The sequence below is a fragment of the Taeniopygia guttata genome, chromosome 25 (assembly GCF_048771995.1).
Source record: "Taeniopygia guttata chromosome 25, bTaeGut7.mat, whole genome shotgun sequence".
NCBI classification, from domain to species: Eukaryota; Metazoa; Chordata; class Aves; order Passeriformes; family Estrildidae; genus Taeniopygia; species Taeniopygia guttata.
The window spans coordinates 6,905,451-6,925,973 of NC_133050.1; the positions used below are offsets into that span (position 1 = coordinate 6,905,451).

At 54.8% G+C, this 20,523-nt stretch overlaps 1 protein-coding gene across 2 annotated transcripts; it reads right to left on the reverse strand.

Moving 5' to 3' along the window:
* Positions 1–560: 560 nt before the first annotated feature.
* On the reverse strand, positions 561–20,109 carry OTUD7B (OTU deubiquitinase 7B). Of its 2 annotated transcripts, none has more exons than XM_030291238.4 (12): positions 19,983–20,109; positions 14,118–14,241; positions 13,409–13,579; positions 12,419–12,637; positions 8,954–9,055; positions 8,375–8,502; positions 7,925–8,037; positions 7,153–7,280; positions 6,390–6,539; positions 5,831–5,945; positions 5,069–5,153; positions 561–4,489 (listed from the first exon to the last, which is right to left on the reverse strand). In XM_030291238.4, the coding sequence occupies exons 2-12, from the start codon at positions 14,188–14,190 to the stop codon at positions 3,200–3,202; spliced, it is 2,574 nt and encodes an 857-aa protein (XP_030147098.4). In that variant the 5' UTR covers positions 14,191–14,241; positions 19,983–20,109; the 3' UTR covers positions 561–3,199. The 2 variants fall into 2 exon arrangements, with proteins under 2 accessions (XP_030147098.4, XP_030147099.4); XM_030291239.4 differs by having other exon boundaries at positions 19,987–20,104.
* Between the last annotated feature and the right edge of the window lie 414 nt (positions 20,110–20,523).

The following is a 20,523-nucleotide window of genomic DNA, read 5'->3' on the forward strand; positions in this document are numbered from 1 at the left end:
AGCTGAGAGGAATTTCCTGGAGGCTTTGAGCCGGGAGCTGCTCCAAGCCAGGACGGGGTCAGTTTGGGCCGTGGCAGGAGGAAAGATCCTGGAGGAAAATCATCCAGGGAGGTGGGAGAGAAAATCCCAAAGCCAGCAATCCGATGGGAAACTGCTCCCAGGGTCCCACCTTCCACAATCCATCTCCAACCACCCCCAAACCTCCTTTTCTTCTTTAATTTAAAGCCTCAGCATCCATAAAATCCATGCTGGAATTTTACCTTTTTAAAATTTTGTCCTGAGACTCAGGATTAAGGGAGCCAAAGGGATGCAGCTGGGGAAAAGGCTCCAAGACCAGCAAGGATAGACAGGAACAGGGAGGGAAGTGTGTTCTTTCTTAAATGAAAGCAAATAATTAGTACCAACATGGAATCACACAATAAATAATAACCCCCCCAAAAAATAATAAATGGTAACCCCAAAATCCCAATAATTGGATGGAGAAGGGGATGAGGAGCAGCCCCAGGAGGGAATTGGGGATGCCCAGAGCCCTCAGGGTGAGGGGATGAAGGAGCCTCAGGTGCATCAGCTGAAGGTTTTTATTGTCAATGAGTCTGTGGTGCCACAACGAGGCCACAGGTACAGCCCAAGTGCAACGCTCTGGCCCTGTTCACCAGGAGGCCAAATATCACCAATTAATCTGGAATTAATAATAATAATAATTATTAAAAAAAAAGGGTTTTTCATGAATAAACCACTGCAGAATTAATTCAGGTCACTCGGTGTCGCGTTAGTGAGACCCAAAGCTGCCCCGGCCTCCTCCACTGAGGGGCCAGGGAATGGCGAAGGTGAATCTCATTTAATAAAATCAAATCAAATCTCATGAACGGGTTTTACACACGCTGAAAGACAAAGTTTTCCTCCACCAGGATCCGATGGCAGCAATTTGAATTCCAACCACACCAGTAAGTGCACTTAGTTTGACCTTGGGGTCACACCACGGTCTCCCCGTCCTCGTCCCCGCGGAAAAATCCCTCCTGGGGGCAGGTTTGGTGCTTCTCCTCCAGTTTTGGAGTTTTCCCTCCAGGACTGGTGCTTTTCCTACAGGTTTTCTACCTTCTCCTTCTCTCTCCTCCCACAACACCAGCGAGCAGCTCTGGGGGCTTCCCATCCTCACCCAAGTCCAGCATCCACTGGGGTGGAGATAACCAAAGAGGAGAGAAATTGCCCCAAAACGAGGATGATGAAGCATCACCTCCCCCCTGCCCTCCCGTGCCGTCCCTGCTCCCGGTGCTCCCGGCACAGCCAGAGGATATTCCCCAACGCCAAAATAAAGCTGCTGCTCCGATTTGGGGGAAAACAAACATCAGAAAGTGGAATTTAAACCAAGTGCCTGTAAATAGTGAAGGGATTGGGTTGGGTTTTAACCATCTCAGCTTAAATTTCAGGGTGAACCAAGTAGGGGCAGAGCCTGTGCTGCTTAACCAGCCCTGCATGCCCCTGCCCCAGGGTTAAAGTCCATCGGAATTCCTGCAGTTCAGGGAGAAACCTGGAATTAGTTCTGAGGCAAGAGGAGCCAGCTGGAGTGGGTGCCACACCTTCCCCTTCCCACAGCTTCAGCCATGCTCGGGGGTTTTATAAAACCAGGGAAATCAGTTTACACTGGAATCAAACCATCCCTGGGGTGTCTCTGAAATTTGGATTTGGAAATCTGCGGACAAGGAGCGTTGCTGGCTGGACTCGAAGTGTTGGGATCCCGCTAGGAAAGGCCTTATTTGGGAGCATTTATGTGTAGGAAAGGCCTTAACTCAGGGGGTTTTAGGTCTAAGTTAACTAAATTAACATTTTTTGGGCCAAGTGTGAGTCCCCAAGCTCACTTCCAGCTCCTCTGCCTCGTCCCTTCTCCTGGAAACGGCCATGGGCAGGAAGGGGTTGCATAGTTTGATGCCTTTTGGAAAAAATCAACCCAAAAATAGAAAGGAGGGAATGTTGTAAAGCTCTGGCTGAAGGATACAACTCCTGTTTTATTTCCGTGTGATAGGAAATGCTGCACCTCGCTGCGTGCAGGATCAGGCCCGGTTTGGGAGCTGCAGTTACCAAAAAACCCCCAAGGAATTCTGTGCAAACATCGCAGTGCTAAAGTGAATCCCACCCTGGGAGCCAGGGGGCCGGGATGGGGTCAGGAACGGCGTGGGACGTTAGTCACGGGAGGATTTTACCTTATTGTTCTGCTTTTTAGCCCTGTTATCAAAAATATGGATTAATTCCGCAGCCTAAAGGTCAGTTGGTGGCTCAGCACAACGGAGCCGAGTTAATCAGGATCAGAGGTAGTACAGAGTAGCTGTGCTCAAGTAGGAGTTACGTGGGGCTGTGACCCCCTGGCTCCACCCCGGGCCTGGGGGTGCTTTGGGACCCCTTTCCAGTGGGCATTCCTGGGGTTTTTGCCCCAGGCCACTGGGAATTCCTGGCAGGAGATGCTGAGCCAGGATCTCGCCTCGGCTCTCCTGTGGGCTGGGGTTCTGTGTGGGAAGAGAAACCTCCAATCCCTGGAGCTCTGGGAGTCCCCCTGGCTCCCCCGCCTCAGGAAGAGTTTAGAAACAACATTTTAAAACCAGAGTTCAGCTCTGAGAGGGAGGAGAGGAGGGGACAGAGCCCTGAGCCTGTCCTGGCGCTCGGACTCATCCAGGACTGAGTGGGGGGTGTCCAACCCACCTCGCCTCATCAATGTCCAACTCCAACACGGTGTCGCTCAGTACCAGCAAGAAGAAATACAGAATAAAACCAGTGTTAAAAAACTCCATTAAAATTTGTGACGCTCAAAATGGGGCATTTTTGCTCCGTCCCAGGTGGTCGGGAAGCGGGAAGGACCTGGCGGGAGCTGCTCCCCCTGCCCGCTCCCAAAGCTTTGGTCTGGTTTATTGAGTTTTTGAGGAATTCTCCCCCCTCACCCTGTGCTCCGACCCGAGCAGCCCCCACTGTCCCCAGGCACCCCTGGGAATCCTTCTGCTCCTCTGCAGGGGCTCCAGGAAAGCAGGAGCTGCTTTCCCCCCTCTCTCGATCCCACCAGCCCCGCGCCACTCCCAGCCCACCCCAGCAGGCCCAACGCCTGCTCCCACCTCCTGCAGAGTGGGAGAGGAGCGTGGGTGGGTGTAAAACCAAAATGGATCTCTGTTATTGCATTCCCCACGTGCCAGGGGTCCGGATCCACACAGGGGGAGCATCAGAACCTGTGGACCAGAGCCTCCCTCTCCCTGCGCCGCAGCTCTTCCTTGTAACAGCAGGAACAGAAATTCCCCGTCTCCGGGTGTCCGTAAAAGCTGCAGTTGGGCTGTTTGCACTTGGTCTGCTGGATGTTGTAGAGGGCTTGGCTTCTCATTTTATCCACTGTTCCTCCCTTGTCCTGCTCGAGGAGCTCCCGGCAGCCATTGCTGTGCGGGGGGAGGCAGCCGGAGCCCTCACACTGGGAAGGGAAGGGAGCCTGGGTGTCCGTGTCCGTGGGGGAGAACCGGCCCAGCTGGGCAGGGCCGGGGGCGCAGGGCCCGAGCCGGCCCTGGTGGTGCCGGGGCAGGGTGGCGTAGGGGGGGAGGCTCCCACAGGGGCCCCCCGCCAGCTGCCGCCGGCCCTCGGGGCACGCGGGCGGGTGCAGCCCCTCAGCGCTGCCCATGGAGGGCCTGGGGAAGGTGAAAACGCCAGAATAGCCAGCTGGAAAAGCAGCTGTTTTAGCACCCACGGCCGGCTCCAGGGGCTGAGGGGGGTAGGTGGGGGGTGGCTGGCAGAACACGGGGCTTGGCATCGCCTCCTCGCTCCGCTGGGCGCCCACCTCCCCCTCCGGCCTCTTGGCCGGGGCAGCGCTGCCCAGCGCTTTCTTCTCGGCCTCCTTCTGCCTCTGCTCCGCCAGGAAACGCTCCTCAGCATCCAGGAGGTACCTCTGGATCATCTCCTCCTGGAACTGGTGCCGGGTGCTGGTCTTGAGGTGGCTGGCGAAGATGAACTTGCGCTCGCCCTGCATGGCGGCGCGCAGGATGCTCAGGCTCAGCCGCACGTCGCTGCTGTACTTGTGGGGATCCGACGGCTTCTCCGGGGCCGCTTTACCTGCGCACGGCTTCTCTGCAGGAGCCAGGTCTCCTGGGGAACATTCCTCTTTGCTGTCTTTCCGTGCCTTCAGGGATCCTTTCTTCTTCTTCTCCAGGGTGTCTCCCTGCCCGTTGCTCACGCCGCCCTTCACGGCTTTGCTGTGCATCAGGCCCCCCATGTTCTTTTTTAGTTTGCTGCCCAGAGTCTTCCCGAAGCTCCCCAGCTTGTTGGCCACCGAGTCTGCTCGTTTTTTATCCTTTTCCTTCTCCTTTTCCCGCTCTTTCTTTGGTTTCTCCCTGTCCTTGCCTGCCCTGGTGCCCCCGTTGCTGGCAGAGCTGCTGCACACCGACTCCTTGTCCGACTCGCCCGACTCCGCTGCCGAGCGAGCGTCATCGCCCGCGGAGGCCGTGGGGGATTCTGGCTGAGCCAGAGGCGCCTGGGCAGGAAGGAAAGACAAATTATCAAAGTCTAGAAACTCCTCAGGTAAAGATTTTCAGGTGGAAGGTGAAGCAAAGGAGGTGGTGCTGCTTGGAACGCGGAGGGGACGGCGTCCGGCCACGCTTAGAGAAGCACATCCCCAGCACATCCTGTGCATCTCTAAATATCCCCCTTTCAACCTGAGGTAGTCCAGGATCTTATGATTCTATTCTGTGGTTCTGTAATACCTCCACTTGCTCAAGGTTTCAGGTGCAAAGCCAGGGAAGAGAGGGGTGAGACTTGTCCCAGTCTCGAGGTGGCCATAAACCAACAGCTCCCGTTTGTTTGGAGCACAGGGAGTCCCTGAGGGGCAGCTGGGTCATGTGAAGACTGAAAACAGACGTGGGGAGCTCCAGGGAAAAGGTGCCCACCCGCAAAACTGAGCCACTTCCCTGCTCTCTGAGCAGTCAGCCACAATTCCTGCGGGCACAGAGCCCTGCATGAGGCAGAGCCCCCAGGTAAGGCCCTACAACAGCTTCCTTGTAGAGAGAAGGGCTGAATAATTCATAGGCAAAGAAGATCCCCCTGGTCCCTTTACCTGCATGTCACAAGGCAACGTGATCCATCTGACATTCATGTAGCTGTGCAGCAGGTGCAGTTTGGCTTCCAGTGACAGCGTCACGCTGGCATTGGAGGGGATAAAGCCACAAGTTAGAGCCATTTCCCACCTGGAAATATCTCCCCCCGTATTTACATTATTCCCTGTGTTATGTATTTAAATGGGGGTTTTCCTACAGCAGGTCCAAGGGCACAGAAGGGACAATTATGCAGTTTTCCTTTCAATGAAAACCCAAAGGGAGAAATCAGATTCATCGGTGTTGGAATCAAATCAAAGGAACTGCTGGGACCAAACCATGGTGAGACCTGCCCAAAGCCTCACCCAGACCAGGCATGGTCTGGTGGCCACCACCCTCCCTGCTCCAGGCAGCAGGGATTTGGTGGCAAATGTTAAAATAACCCTTTTTTGTGCTGCTATGACAGAAGAGCCTCCCCTGCTGCTGGTGTCTTGAGCTACAGCCAGCCCAGAGCTCCAGGATCTGGAGCATCATCTACTTGCTATGTGGGAATGAAGCTCGTGACATGTCACAGCCCTACCCAAATCATATCAAAATGAAGGAAAATGAAGGAAAAGTTCCTCCATCCCCACGAACGGTGCCATTCCCTGTGGGCACAACTTTTATCCAGCACAAGAAAACCCAGCTGGGGTCAGGACTGACCCCTTCATCCGTGACCTCTCTGCTCTGCAGATCACCCAGAGCCCCAGTGGAGCCTCACCCTGCACCACCTGCAGGTCACCAACCTGGCCAGCTTGACGTTGTCACTGTCGTCCTTCCCCCACTGCCACTCCTTCCCGGGATCCACGGCGAAGTGCACTGGGAGCAGCTTGTGCTCAGAGTCTGTCAGGGGGATCACAGCTGCCCCGGGACAGAAACGTCACGTTTACAGCCCAGAAGGACAAATATTCCACGCTTGGAGCCAACTCTGAACACCCACCAGGAGCATTGTCACCTCTGATGGGAATGGCCTGATGGCAAATGCCAGTGCTGCCAATTCCTGGGATTATGGAATTGTCAGAGCACCATGGAATGCCTCATGACCCTCACAGGGAAGAGTTTCTTTATAATATCCCATCTAACTCTGCCCTGTGTCAGTGGGAAGCCATTTCCCCTGTCTTGTCACTCCAGGCCTTTGTCCCAAGTCTCCCTCCAGCTCTCGGAGCCCCTTTAGGCACTGGAAGGGCTCCAAGGCCAGGACACTGCTGGTTTTCTGGGCTGACAGTGCACATTGATGGGTCCTGGCCAGCTCTTCCCCCCCAGCACTCCCAAATCCTCCTCCTCAGTTTGAACCTCATCACTCACCTTGATCTTTTGTGTTTTCCTTCTGCTCCATGGAGACCAGGGCAGAAAAATGGGCTTGGTCATAAGCCAAAACCAGTGGAGACCGGTGGCATTTGTTGGCTGGGACTTCCAGGGGAAGATAGATCCCTCCAAAGGGAATTGGGGCAAAGGCTGGGAAGAAATGAGAGTGGTTAGTTCTGATCACAGGTTCAAGAGTTCAGAGCTGTTTGTGTTGCAACTGCTCCAGAATGAGCCCTTTGCCTCGGTCGAGGGCTCACCTGCAATTATCTGTCATCTCAGGGGACATTAAACAAAACCACAACCCAAAATAGATGCTTATTTTACATCAGGAGGATTTAAAATGTAGAATGAACGGGTATTTTCTATAAAAAGCTTTCCTCTGCACTCCCCCACAAGACAAACTTTGCCCACAGAACAACGGAAATTGATTAACCTTCTCTGACAGGAAACTGAAGCTGATGGTGGAAAATCCGCCACCCAGGGAACGGAATGTCTCATCTCTAGATGTGTGTGTAGGGGCAAAAGAGGTAAAACAACCAAACCAAAACAAAAAACTCCTGTGGATGCTCTTAAAGCAGCAGAAATTGGACTGGGAGCCAAGCCTGGCCCTGGGCCCTCTGCGGGCTCACCTGTAGCAGGTCAATTTTCCCCTCTGCACCATTCCCACCTCCAGGTCCAGCCTTGACAGCAAAGGGGTGCCAGGAAGGGTAGAAAGGAAAGGTGGAGAGCTCAGAGAGGCTTTGGGAAGAGGGGCAGGTCTCACCTTCGCCGCCCGAGTCCCGCAGCATCGTGTCTGCCACCACCACGATGGGTCTCTTCAGCACGTGGGCCAGGACAAAGACGTGGAACTCCTCCAGGCTCTCGTACACCGGCTCCTCTGAACTCTCCACCCTTGGGCAAAGGAGAAGTTCAGTGTGATCCCTTGGATATTCAATCATTTGCTTTGTAACACCTGGAGGAAGCTGCACGTAGGGGTGGGTGGACAGAGCCGAGGCTGATCTCAGCGTTAATCTGAGGGTTTAGGTGTGGATTCTCAAAATGTCCTGCTCCAAGACAAGGGTTTGTGCCCAAGGAATGCCCAGCTGCTGCCTGGCATTGCTGGGAGTCCCTTATCTAAGGAGCTGGACAGCTGTGGCAGGGCTGAACCCTGGAACAGAAGCGAGGTGGCAAAAACTCTCAGCTCTGGGTTATTCTCTTATTTCAGAGTGAGCAACAGAAGGAAGCAGAAGGAAAGACAAGGAAAGACAAGGAAAGACCAGGAAAGACCAGGAAACACAAGGAAACACAAGGAAACACAAGGAAAATATTAATTCCCTGCTCAATCCATGTGCTGCCCCACAGAAAAGGCCGTGCAGTGCCAAAATCCTTTCCTGGGACACTCAGTGTGCCTTGTGCTCCTTTGGGATCCTTGTCCTTCCCCTGAAACCCCAACCAGACCACCACAGACCCGCTGCCCTGCCCTGGAGCACCACGAGGGCTGTGCCCCGAGGGAATTCATTCCCTCTCTACACCTGGATGTGTTCTCTGCTCCGTACCCGCCGCAGCCGCCGCCGTTGGTGCTGTAGTGCACGCGGGGCTCGCTGGACGCCAGCTTGATCAGCTCGTTCCACTCCTTCTGCCACTCCTCCTCCGTGTAAACCAGGCCAGACTGAAAAACGGCAAAGAGAACCCAAAAATCCTCCACACAGAGCTCTTCCAGTTGCTCCAGCACTGGTTTATACCCAGAGCACAACTTTCCTCTATGGGTTTATGCAAAAACAACCAACACATTCTGCACTGTGTCCTCAAAAGTGCTTCCCAATGTTCATCCAAACTTCCCCTCTCAATTTAAATCCATTCCCCTCATCCTGTCACTTGTCCCAAGACCCCTTCCCACAGCACAGTCGAATGGCACAGCAGGGAGCTGCCCAAAATTCCAGACCCGCCAGGAAGCGCCTCCCAAACCCACCAAAGAGGGCACAAACCAACACTCAGCTGGCTCCCACCTCCTTGTTCTGCTGTGTCTGCTGCCAGCGCCATCTCCGCCTCAGCGCCTCCCGCTCCGCTCCCTTCTCCATCAGCGTGTAGAGGGATTTCCTGAGCATGAGATCCCGGTCATGGAAGCCCCACATACCTGCAGGGACAAGGAACAGGCTGCAAGCTCAGGAGGGGCTCGTGTGACTCCCTGGCCCACTGAGGGGCTGCTCCATTATCCCACATTTCCTTCAGGCATCCAGGGAAACTTGCCAGACAGAAGGGGAGTGTGGCAGGCACATTCTTCTCTCTCTCAAGATTTTTTCATAGAGGAACACAAAAGTAAGAAAGAGAAAACAATTTCTATTTCTACTCCTTGTTTTTCCCATGTGGAATATGTTTGGAGAATTGTTTACCTAGAGTGATTACCTGATTAGGTTCTGGTGAGGATTGTTTGAGCCTGATGGACAATCCAACCCACCTGGGGCTGGACTCTCAAGAGAGGGTCACGAGTTGTGAGTTAGTTAGATTTGGAATGCTCCCAAAAGGGGTGGTGGGCTCTTGCCCAGGGCCTGGTTGGCCGTTTCCCTGGGGATTGAGCCAAGCCTTACCCAGGGAGGCGGCGTGGAGCAGGCAATTCCCGTCGCCAGTGGTGGCCAGGGGCAGCAGGCGCTGGCAGCTGGGATCCACCGTCACCCACCAGTTGAGACGCCCTGGGGAGATGTGGGAGAGTGTGAAATCGTGGCACAACACGAGACTGGGGCGTTCTGGGGGCACTGCAGGGCTCAGCCCTTCTGAAACCACGGCTAAAAACCAGCTGAACGAGCAGGGGAGTGCCTGGGCAGGTGGGAAGGTACAGACCCATGCCAGGACTGGGTGGGGAAGAGTCAGGACAAAGCAACAAAAAAGAGGAGACTGGGGCTGCAAAACTCCCCGAGGATGCCAGGAAAAGACCTGGCTGAATTTGGGGTCACACAAATCAGAATTACACACAAATAGGAGCCAGGACTTCCACCCAGACTAGTTCTCCTCTATCTGTTTTTCCCCACACCCCTTATTTCCTTTATTTCATCCCATCAGCCTGAAAATGCCTCCAGGAGCACCCAGCACAAACAACCTCTCCAGGGGAAACCAGCTTTCTGCTGCTTCTTGGAACCAAATCCCTCCAGTTTCAACTCTCTCACGGCCACGTTTCCCGGCTCACTGATTTTTAGGCAGAATATTCCAGGATTTCTGCTGATCCCAGCAGCTCTCCTGCTGCAAACACGAACCAGTGGCGCTTTAGGCTGGGAGTTTTGGGTCATTGTGGTGATTCAAGTCAAGAGCAGCTAAAAATAGAAGGTAGGAAGAAATGCCCAGTGTGGCTGGAGATTCAGCCCTTCCCAAGGGAGTGAAGCTGGGCTGCATCAGAACTTTGAAACCCCGTCTGTGTCTTGCCCTGCCCTCAACATCCCTCCTTGGCTGCCATTATTTTCCAGGAGTTTTTGGATCCTGTGCAACAGACAGGTTTTTGGCTGGATGACGCTGTTGAGGCTTCCAAGTTGTATTTAAATTGCTCCTGCAGGAAACCAGCCCTTTTTCCCATCGCTTCCAAAGAGCCTGTCCTTCCTCTGGAGCATAATCCCTGCCAGAGATCCCAGTACACAGACACGGGATTGCTGGAAATGCTTTGTACAACCTCAGGGAGAGCAGCTGGAGAGGAACTAAACACAGAAAACAGGGGTTAAAACATCCCCAGACACAAGAAAACAAAAACCATGATGCTCAGTGTGACACGGGCAGGTCGGGGCTGCTCCCAGCGCCAGGAAAGGGACCCGCCAGAGCTGGAAGCACTCTGCACTGAGCCTGGGGACAATGGCTCTGCACAGAGAAGCTGCCTGTTCCCTCAATTTAGCTCCTGGCACGGCCGAGTCGGGAGCCTGGCCAAGTGGCCCAGGGCCAGGGGCGCCTCACAGGAGCTGTCCCACACGTAACCCTGCCAGGGGCAGCACCTTCTGATCCATTTTCCCTCATTCCTGCAGGATTCAATGCTCTTTTCCCTGGAGTTTGCATGTCCTGCTGGTGCTTTGGAGGTTGTGAAAGCTCTGCTCCAGTCAATCCGAGGGGACACACCTTGCAGAGGTATTTCTGTGCCCGAGTGTTTGCCCTGGCTCCAGTTACGCAAGAGAAGTCGTCTCCAAAGGAACCACACGCCCAACCCTCCTCCCAGTGTTTTGCTCCCGTCAAAAGGCCAAGAGGCTGCCCAGAAGTATTGAAAACAACACATTTCTCTCTGTGTGTGGCTCTTAAGAGGCAGCCCTGAGAGTTCAGCAGGGAAATCAACTGGGAATCAACTGTTGATTTCCCCTCAAAAGGGAAATCAACTGAGGGATCTTCCCAGAAAAAGCCATGGTGGCAACAGATCTGCACACAGGAAAAGCCCACTGGCATCCAGAGGCTCCCTCTGCATCCAGCACCATGAGCCTGGGTTATCCCACAGGGTGTTTGGGCAAATCCCATGGGATCTTCCAGCAGGAGCCACCGGAACAGGTCACAGCAATGGGAAGGAACTGATGGCTCCACCCAGCCTGAAGGGAGGATTGCCTCATCCAAACCATAAACGGCTTCCCCAAGGCTACCAGGAATCCACTCTGGCTTCCTGACACAAGGAACGTCCCAGGGATTGCTCCTGAGGCCTTGTGCTCCTGAGGCCAACCCAAAGGATCGGGATCTTTCAGTTCTTGATGATTTTTATCATCAGAGCAAGGCCCAGTTCCTGATCCACAAGGGTTTGTGTCAAAGGACACCAAGGCTCCGCTGAGGGCTGAGGTCTCAGCTCCACCAAGACCCTGCCATACCACTCCAAGCACATTCAAACCATTCCCAGAGGATCTCACTGAAGCTACCACCACTTTGGAAGTGCTTACTCTGCCACAATGGTGTAACAGGACCTCTGAATACATGGGGAAGAGGATCTGAACATTTATTGGGCTCTAAAACATATTTCCTTAATTCCCTGAGGATGGTGTGTGCTAATAACAGGAGTCCCCGTAGATCACAGCACCACGCTCAAAACCCTACTTGGAATCCAGCTTGGAATATTTCATAGCTGCACTACAGCCCTTTGTTACAGACAAAACCCTCATTTATAACAGCCCACAGACACTCAAATCTCCAAAAGGCATTTTCTAAAACTCTGAATTTCTAAATTCCTTCCCGCTACCAGGATCTCAGCACACCTGGAAGTGCCCCCAGCCCAGGGATGAAGCACCCAGCAACCCCCAGCCCCGCATTCCATTTGTGCTGGGGCACAGGAGGCTCTGCTGGGATGAGATCTGGGGTTCATCTGCACCAGAGCCAGCAGCTCTGCTGGCACCGCGCGGCGTCGCCGTGTAACGGGATCGCTGGGATCAAGTGCTCATTCCCAAAACATGAGAATATTTCTTACAGCAACTCCTGAGCAGGAGAGGGAGAAGCTGGGCCCTCAGAGTGTCTGTTATCCCTAGGGATAATGTGTTTTCTGCCATGTGCAGCACCACAGAAACAGTGGGGGGTGTAAACCCCCCTGAGATCCCTCACGCCGTCCTGCCCCTGCCCACGGGAACATTCCTGGTGCCAGGATGAGGTTTTCCCTGCCAGCACGGATGTCTCCCTCATTCCCTCATTTACAGACCCCCAGCAGCTCCCCAGGAACCTGGAACCAAAGCAGGGGGTTCCTCCCCAGGCACCCAGCAGGCACTGGAGCAGCAGCACCGACCTCAGGGGTCTGTAATCAGCACAGAATCTGTCAGGACGTGTCAGACTGGAATTCCATTTTCCCTGTCTCTCCACGGGACAGGCAGGACAGAGGATTGGGATGCTCCAGGGATGAGACAATGTCAGTTTTGGGGTGTTTTCCCTCTCAGCTGTGCACAGTGGTAACAGCCCTGGGTTATTTACACTCGGTTTCCATGGGTGAAGGGAAGCAGCTCCTACTCAACCCTTGCACCAGGTCACAAAAACAATGGAATAATTCCCTGCTGGATACGCATCCATGTGGTATCCCATGGGTGGCACCCCCCAGCTGCTCACGGCACCAGCGTGGATCCAGCACTCACCAGCCTGCTCCAGTGCTACCAGCATGGACTGCTCGATAAGATCCCGCTCGATGAAGCTGCGGAAGTCCTCGGGGTACACGGTGAGGTCGGGCAGCTGGAAGGTGCAGATGGGCATCTCCAGCAGGTGCTCACTGCTGCTGCCGTTGCTGGAGACATGGGAACGGGCCAGGGACACGATGGTGGAGCTGGCGTGGGAAATGCCACGGGACAGGCGCTTCTCTGGGGGAAAGAAGGAACAGCAAACACAAAGTCGGGCAGCAGCAGCAAATCCCAGAGCAGCCAGCACCAAACTGCTGCAGCCTCAGGGTCTGCAGTGTCAGGATGGCCTCAAGAGTGTAAAAGTCCTAATTTCCCAGCCCGTGCAGCCACAGGAGGAGTCTGAGCATCAAGGTTGTTTATTTTCCCTTATCTAGAACATTCTTTCTCTGTCCTGCCGAGCTCTGTCTAGCAAGGAGGTCGTGGCATTCTGTCTCCCCTCTAGGGCATTTTATACTAAAATTTACACATTTTATACTAAAGTTTACACCTTTTATACCCAAACCTACGTGTGCTATGTTTACAATAATGTGCCAATATCTATCATCTATGTGAGATAGTGTCTCTTTACCTTAAACCAATAGAAAAGCGTCACCATCACACCAAGACACGGAGGACAAGAAGAAGGAGAAGGAGGCCAGGATATGCTCAAAGCCCTCCATCTTGTACCCTTGAACCCCATTCTAAAAACCCCAAAATTCTACTTTTTCCACCCTGTGTTAATCCAACTACCACACTACTCAAACCCCTGTGGCTTGTAATTTCTCATACAAAGTTGGCAGTTTTTTCCATGGGCTAAAATGGAAGCCACAGGTGGTTTTAACTTCGTGCCACATCTCTGAGCCCCTGCCAGGGTCTGGAGCCAGCCAGGGGGATGAGCTGGGCTCCCACGCTGCGGATGTGGCAGCGAGCAGAGGAGATGTGACAGATTCCCCTCGGCTGCAGGACGCTGACCTTGCACGATGTCATCCTGGCGCTGCAGCGGGGGCCGCGCCGGCCGCGCCACCTCCCGCTCCGGGGGCCGGGCCCCGCGGCCCTCGTTGAAGGAAGGCGGGAGGTTCCCGGCGTGCACCTGCCGGAGCTGCTCGAAGTCGCTCAGCGCCGCGCTCAGGTCCCAGTTCTTGCCTGGATGGGGAGGGAGCAGCACCGGTCACCCTCAGCCAGCAGGGAAACCGAGGCACTTCCTAAACATCTGTGCTGGAAACTATTCCAGCCCCCAGCTCCTTCACCCTTTTCGCTCATCAGCCACTCCATTATTCCCATCATTATTCCCATACCTTCAAGAAGGTCTCTGGCTCCAGCCCCCAGCTCCTTCACCCTTTTCCAACCCTTTTCACTCACCAGCCACTCCATTATTCCCAATTTTCCATCATTATTCCCATACCTTCAAGAAGGTCTCTGGCTCCAGCCCCCAGCTCCTTCACCCTTTTCCAACCCTTTTTGCTCATCAGCCCCTCCATTATTCCCAATTTTCCATCATTATTCCCATACCTTCAAGAACGTCTCTGGCTCCAGCCCCCAACTCCTTCATCCTTTTCGCTCATCAGCCACTCCATTATTCCCATACCTTCAAGGAGGTCTCTGGCTCCAGCCCCCAGCTCCTTCACCCTTTTCGCTCATCAGCCACTCCATTATTCCCAATTTTCCATCACTATTCCCATACCTTCAAGGAGGTCTCTGGCCAGCCCCGGCTCTGCCCCCGTCGAGCGAACAAAATCCGACAGGACGATGTCCATAGCCGAGGCCAGACGGAGTCAGCGGCACCGGATCGGCTCCTCGGCATCAATCTGGGAATGCCAGAGAGCACACATGGATTGTACACCCCAGCTGGGAACGAGCTGAGGGGTGAATGAACCTCCCTCAAAATTAACTGTGCTCCAGGAGTGCTGTTCATTCCCTGGGAGATGGGAGAACAACACTCACTTTGCTGTAACCAACAAGGGGTATTTCCTTGGAAAATTCACGAGCCAAACTCAATTCTCATCTCAAAGGTGGTGCAGCTTTTCTTCCCAAATTACATAAATGAATATTTATATATAAATTAATATTTGGGAGCAATGAGAAAGCAGAAAGTTTCTCTTGCGCATTTACAGGGAGCAAATCCCTGTCCCATCCCACTCCAAGCACCCCAGCTGTGAGGCAGGGAAAGGGAAGAATTAGGAGATGTGCCCTAAAGAAAATACATTTTTTAAAGCCCCTTTCAGACAAAAAAACCCAAACCAAACAATCCCAATTGCAATGGCAGACAAAATCAATGTCCAGACAGAGCTCCTTTCCACTCCAGAGCTCCTTCCCAGAGGGGAACAAAACCACAGATGTAGTCTGTAAATCTGGATTTTGTTGGGTTCTGAGCCTGCGAAAGGCGTGTGCTCCTGCCATGCCTTCAAATCCTGATTTTCCGCATTCCTCGGGGCAGAGAGGGAAAGGAAGAGCAGCCTCATCCGTGGGAGTCCAGACCAGCAAAGCGCTCCACGGAATTTGGTGCTTTGCAGTTAAAGGCTGGGATAAAAATTCTGCCATCAAGGAACAGAAAAGAATGGGAAAAGAATTTATGCCGAGCTGAAAATCTGGGAAGGCTGGGAGAGAGGTTCTGATGTATTAGGTATGAGAGCAAATTCCAGGGTTGTGTGGAATATGAACAAACCTGGTTGTCTTCCTGATGCCCGAAAAATAAAGTCTCTTTTTCAGGATTATCCCTAAAAAGGGGCAAAACCCCCTTGGTGCCTTGAAATATTTTTTTTCAAGATTTTCCTTAAAGGTGGGTGAAATTCCCTAACAGCACAACTCCACACCAGCATCCAGACTTTAACCTGGAATCTCTTGGCTTTGCTGGAGAAACACCATTCCCACAATCGAGTTGTTAAGTTCCTCCTCCCAGAAAAGCTCCGTCGGAAGAAGCGATGCCAGAGCCCGGCGCATTCCGGGAGCAGAATTTGGCAGCGATTCCTGCTCTTACTCCACCAATTTAGGGAACATCCCTAATTAGGAGCCGCACGTTTGGATCCTCTAATCCCTGGCAGGAGTTGCCGGAGCAAGGAGCAGCTCCAGGACGAGACTGGCTGCGATAACGGGAACAGCTTCCTTCAGGTGGGTGTGGAATTCCAACGAAAATGAAAACTCAGCACGCGCGGCGGAGGTGTGGGGAGGGAACAAGCAGCACATCCCACCCCCTCATCCACGGCATTCCAAACTCCCGCGTGCACAAAAATGCCAGGGAAAACACAGATGGAAAACTCGGGGTCCAACGAGGCACTGACGGATTGTTGCAGATTTGTTGAGGGATCGGACGGAGAAATGTCCCCACCCCAGAGTTATTGATTATTTCCTTTCCCTGTGGAAGGGAAATGCTCTCTCCTCTTCCCTCCTTCCAGAACAGGTGGGAAATATGAGCCCAGGGAGGAAATCCAAGCCCCAGGAGATCCACAACTGCAGATCCATCCCCCAGCAATGCAGCAGGCGCTGAGCACACCCCAAAGCCCCCGGGAGCACATGGGGGTGCAGCACAGCTGGATGTAATCCAAAGCGAGCGTTCCTGGCACATTCCAACCAGAAATATGTGGAAAACATGTATTTAGGACTAAGCCCCGTTGTTCCTGTGATCCCAACAGTTCTTTGCAGGACACATCAGCAAATGTTTTACAAATATCCCCCACAGTGAGCACAGCAACGCTCCTGGTGCTGGAGCTGCAGCTCGCTGGGACCAGAAGGAGCTGGAGCTTCATGCAAACAGCATTCCATGGCCACACGCCCGTGGGAACCCAGTGAGAGCCCCATTCCAAAGTGCCCACGGATCCACCCAAAGCTGACACCAACCTTCAGCCTTCCAGGCAGCAGGAATCTGCCCAGTTCCACCTTTGGGAATGGAGCAAAGCTGGGTTTAGTCCATCCTGGCAACCTGCAAATCCTTCCTAACGGGAATTCAGACTTTTCACACCAAATGTCCATCCAAAATAAGGGGAAAGTCATAAACCCCCCCTGGAGCCTCCTCTCTCTTGCTGCCTACGGCCTCTCCCAGGGAAACTCCAATGGTTGCATGCCAGGTTTGGGAAGGGACTCGCCAGGAGCACGTGGAGCATCCCAGCCCTCCGCAGGCAGGACTGCACTCCCTGCCACAACACCATCAGAGAAGTCAGGAAAACCAGGGAGGAATTCAAGACACAAGGTCCAAGAGCTCAGTGTCTCTCGGCTCCATCCTGGGGGGAAATCAACCATTGGGAACGCTGACTTGAAGCAGTTCACCAGAACCAACTGTGGAGCAGCAAACTGGATCAATTTAAAGTCCCAGACTGGAATTTATGGGGCTTCAATTCCATTAATTTGTTAGATTTCATTCGTGCTGAACATGCTGCAGAAATAGGAAATAATTCTCTTTGCTAGGGCCAAATCCTGATCCAAGGTCGGCCTGACTGGTGGCTCCACTTTGTTTATAAAGATACTTCCAGAAATATTTTAGGAGCATCAAACTCTGACGTCTCTCCCCCGGATCTGCCACGTGATGTTTTGCTGAGGACAGGAACCAAGCTGGGAGCCAGGACTCCACTCCCAGGGCTCTGCTCCTGGCCCAGCCCCTCTGCCACATCCCCTCCCCACAGGGACACAGGGGACACCCAGCCAGACCCTCAGGGAGCCACAGGTGAGGCAGGAGGTGCCCAAATCCATGGGAAATCTAATCCTGCCAGACCCACACGCCATCGGGGACCCGCAGCAGAGTGGCAAACCAGCACATAACAAACACCTAAACCCCAAATTCCTCCAAAACCATGAAATTTGGCAGCACTCAGGGCTAAGCAGGGGAAAGGCCATGCTGGGACCTGCACATGGGACGTGGGAGCAGCTCCAACCTGAGCCCTGTCGGGGTAACAATGAGAAAAATGAGCTTCTTCATGAGCTCTGAGCATGCCCTGATGCTCCAGAGGGAGGTTTCTGCTCCCCAGAAGAGTGGGGGCTGCCCCCATCCCATCCCACATCCCTGTGCTGGCCCAGCAGGTTACCTAACGCTGGGATTAGCAGCACCCGTCCTGACCTGACACCTGTGCCCTGTCACTAAGCTCCATCTGGAAGTGCTGGGTGGGACACACACCCTGCAGCTCCTGCCTCTGCCAGGGAATCAACCCAGCTTCTCCTCCTCCTCCTCATCATCATCATCAACAACAAAAAAAATCAGTTATTCCTGATAAAACTGATGGTGCAGGACACCCTTGGAGTGCTGGGTGGGACACACACTGTGCAGCTCCTGCCTCTGTCAAGGAATCAACCCAGCTCCTCATCATCATCAACAACAAAAAAAACCAATTATTCCTGATAAAACTGATGGTGCAGGACACTCTTGGAGCCCCTCAGCCCAAGGAGGGGTGCTGTGAGTGCAGAAGGAAGCCAGTCTGACAGGGAAAAACAGGGATGTTGGGGATCAGAGGGCACAGGCAGCTGTGGCAGTGCTGGACGTGGCTCTGTGGCTGCACCTCATGCTTGGTAGGAACAGCTCTCCAAGATTCTGAGAACTGCAGGCTCTGGAATCTCTGGCAGAGTTTTAGCACAATCCAAAAGGACAGCACATAAACCCCACAAAGGAGCTGCTCCAGCAAGGAAAAGGGGATCCTAAAACCACGCTGGTGCTCAGGAGTTGGAGTGAAGCAACAGTTATGGAAATCATCCCATTTTTATAAAGTTTCAGTGCTTCAATGAACAGCTTCATCCTGTTTTTTCCAGAGCTCCAGCTGCTTCCCAGTGCTCCAGACACAGCTGGGCACTGGGACACCCAGGTCATCCTGAACTTTGGGCTGAAGAACCCACCAGAGACAGAGAAAAGCCCAATAAGTCTCCAACACAAACACAGCAGCTCCATCAAATCCAGGCTCTGTCCCACCATCATTATCCCTCCTGGTTATTAAGTGCTCCAAAAATCACAGGATTCTCTCATGAAGCACTGACAACAAACTCAGCTCTCTCAGCGTCTCCACCACAGAAATTCCCTTTGAGCCGAGTTCTCCTTGAAGCAGGCCGTGCCTATTTCCAGCCTGAGCCTGGTTCTGTGCAAGAGCTGGGCCTGGCACGTGCTGTCCTTGCCCGTATCCCGGGGGATATTCCAAGTGTCCCCTCTGCAATCCAGGCCACGGCAGCTCCAGCGCCAATTCCGCGCGTTTCCTCCCCAGAATATTTCAACCCAGCGCTCCTCCCGCAAGGACAATCCATTTTCAGGGATGAGTTTAGGGTGTGACTCAGGACTCTGAGAGCTGAAGTGCCACAGCATCTCCCCCTCAGAGAGCAGAGCCACGTCCCAGCGCCGAGTGGCATGGATTCAGCACAAACACCAGCAGAAAATGTAATAAATTCCAACAGAAAACTGAACCAACCAATACTACGGCAGCAGGAAGAGCAGAGTCCTGAATTTTTAAGTGGTTTGAGCTCCTTTTTCCATCCTGGTGGGATTTGGATGCTCCTGCCCACACCAGACAAGGTTCTCCCAGCTGAAGCACACCCGGGGGATGCCTGGATCCAGCTGTGGATCCAGCTGTGCCCCTTCAGACACATCCAACACTGCATCCACAGGTGGCCACACCAGCTCCACTCCAGAAGCTTCTTTAGCACAAAAACACCTTTAAGTAGCTTAAAAATCCTATTTCCCAAAAATAAAAATAAAAAATATAAAATATAAAAATAAAACGACCCAGCATGGACGTGTGCTGGGTCAGGAAGATAAAACCCAGCCGGTGTCAGCGATTCAGAGCGAAGAATCCCGGCTGGAAGTTTGGATTTTCCAGCTCCACGACTTCAGGCTTTTAGACACAGCAAGGCTTTTAGGAACCCGGAGATCCCTGGTCCCAAGTATCCATTTCACAGGCAGGAAAGCCCCGCAGCATTCCCGGTGCACCGGGATCCAACCCAACTCCCGGGGAGGCTCCGTCCCGCTACCGGGAGCGAGTGCCAAGGCCTCGGAACAGATTCCCCGACAACACGGACACCGGGAATCAGTCACAGGAGGAATTCCCTCTCCTCGGGAAGTCCCAAACTCCAGGATTGTTTCTGAGCTCGCGTTTCTCCGCCGACAGACCCCGGCCCGGCCCCGGCGGCCGCTCACGGCTCTGCCCCGCTCGACACCGGCCCGGGGAGCGACCCCAGCCTGGAGCGGGCAGCCCTCGGGAAATCCCGCTGCTCCCGGGGCAAAACGAGCACCGAGAGGAAAATTATTTGTCCCTAAATCGCCGGGACCAGCAAAACGTCACTGCCCTGCCCCGGGGGTCGGCCCCTCCGCGGGGAGCCGCGAACCGCGGCGGGACAGGCCCGGGGGCTCCGCACCGGGACCGGGACCGGGCGGCGGCGGCGCGGGGAGCCCTCCCGGCCCGGCCCCGCAGGCCCCCGGGCTGAGCCGGGACCCGCACCCCGCCACCCCCCCGGTACCCCGGGAGCGACCCCGGGGCCCGCCCCCGCCGCCCCCTGAGGCCGCGCCGTGACCCCGCGGCCGCCGCCGCCGCCGCCCCGAGGCCCGGCCCCGCCAAAACTTTCCCGAGGCCGAGCGGGGGCCCACCGTTACCTACGAGAGGCTCCATGGGTGGCCCGGCGCGGCGCGGCCCGGAGCGGCCCCGGGGCCCTCCCGCCGCCGCCGCCGCCGCTGAGGCCGCTCCCGGTGCGGGGAGGGGGGGGCGGGGGCGGAACGGAACGCGCCACCCGGAACGCGCCGCCGCCCCCGTTCCCGCCCGGAATGCTTTGGCGGGCGCACGCGGCCCTGCCGGGAGGGGCCAGGCCAGGCCACGCCCCCTCCGTGAGGCGCGCACGGAGCGGAGGGGGCAGAGCGCCCCCTGGCGGCGGTACGGGGTGCGCCTCACCGGGAGCGCGGAGAGCGCCCGGGACCCCCGGGAGGGGTCTGGGACTCCTGTGAGGGGTCTGGGACCCCCGGGAGGGACCCGGGACCCCCGGGAGGGGTCTGGGACCCCCGGGAAGGGTCTGGGACCCCCGGGAGGGACCCGGGACCCCCGGGACCACCATGAGGAGCCTGGGATCGCTGTGAGGGACCTGGGATGCCATGAGGGGCCTGAGACCCCCGTGAGGAGCCCATGACACCCATGAGGGGCCTG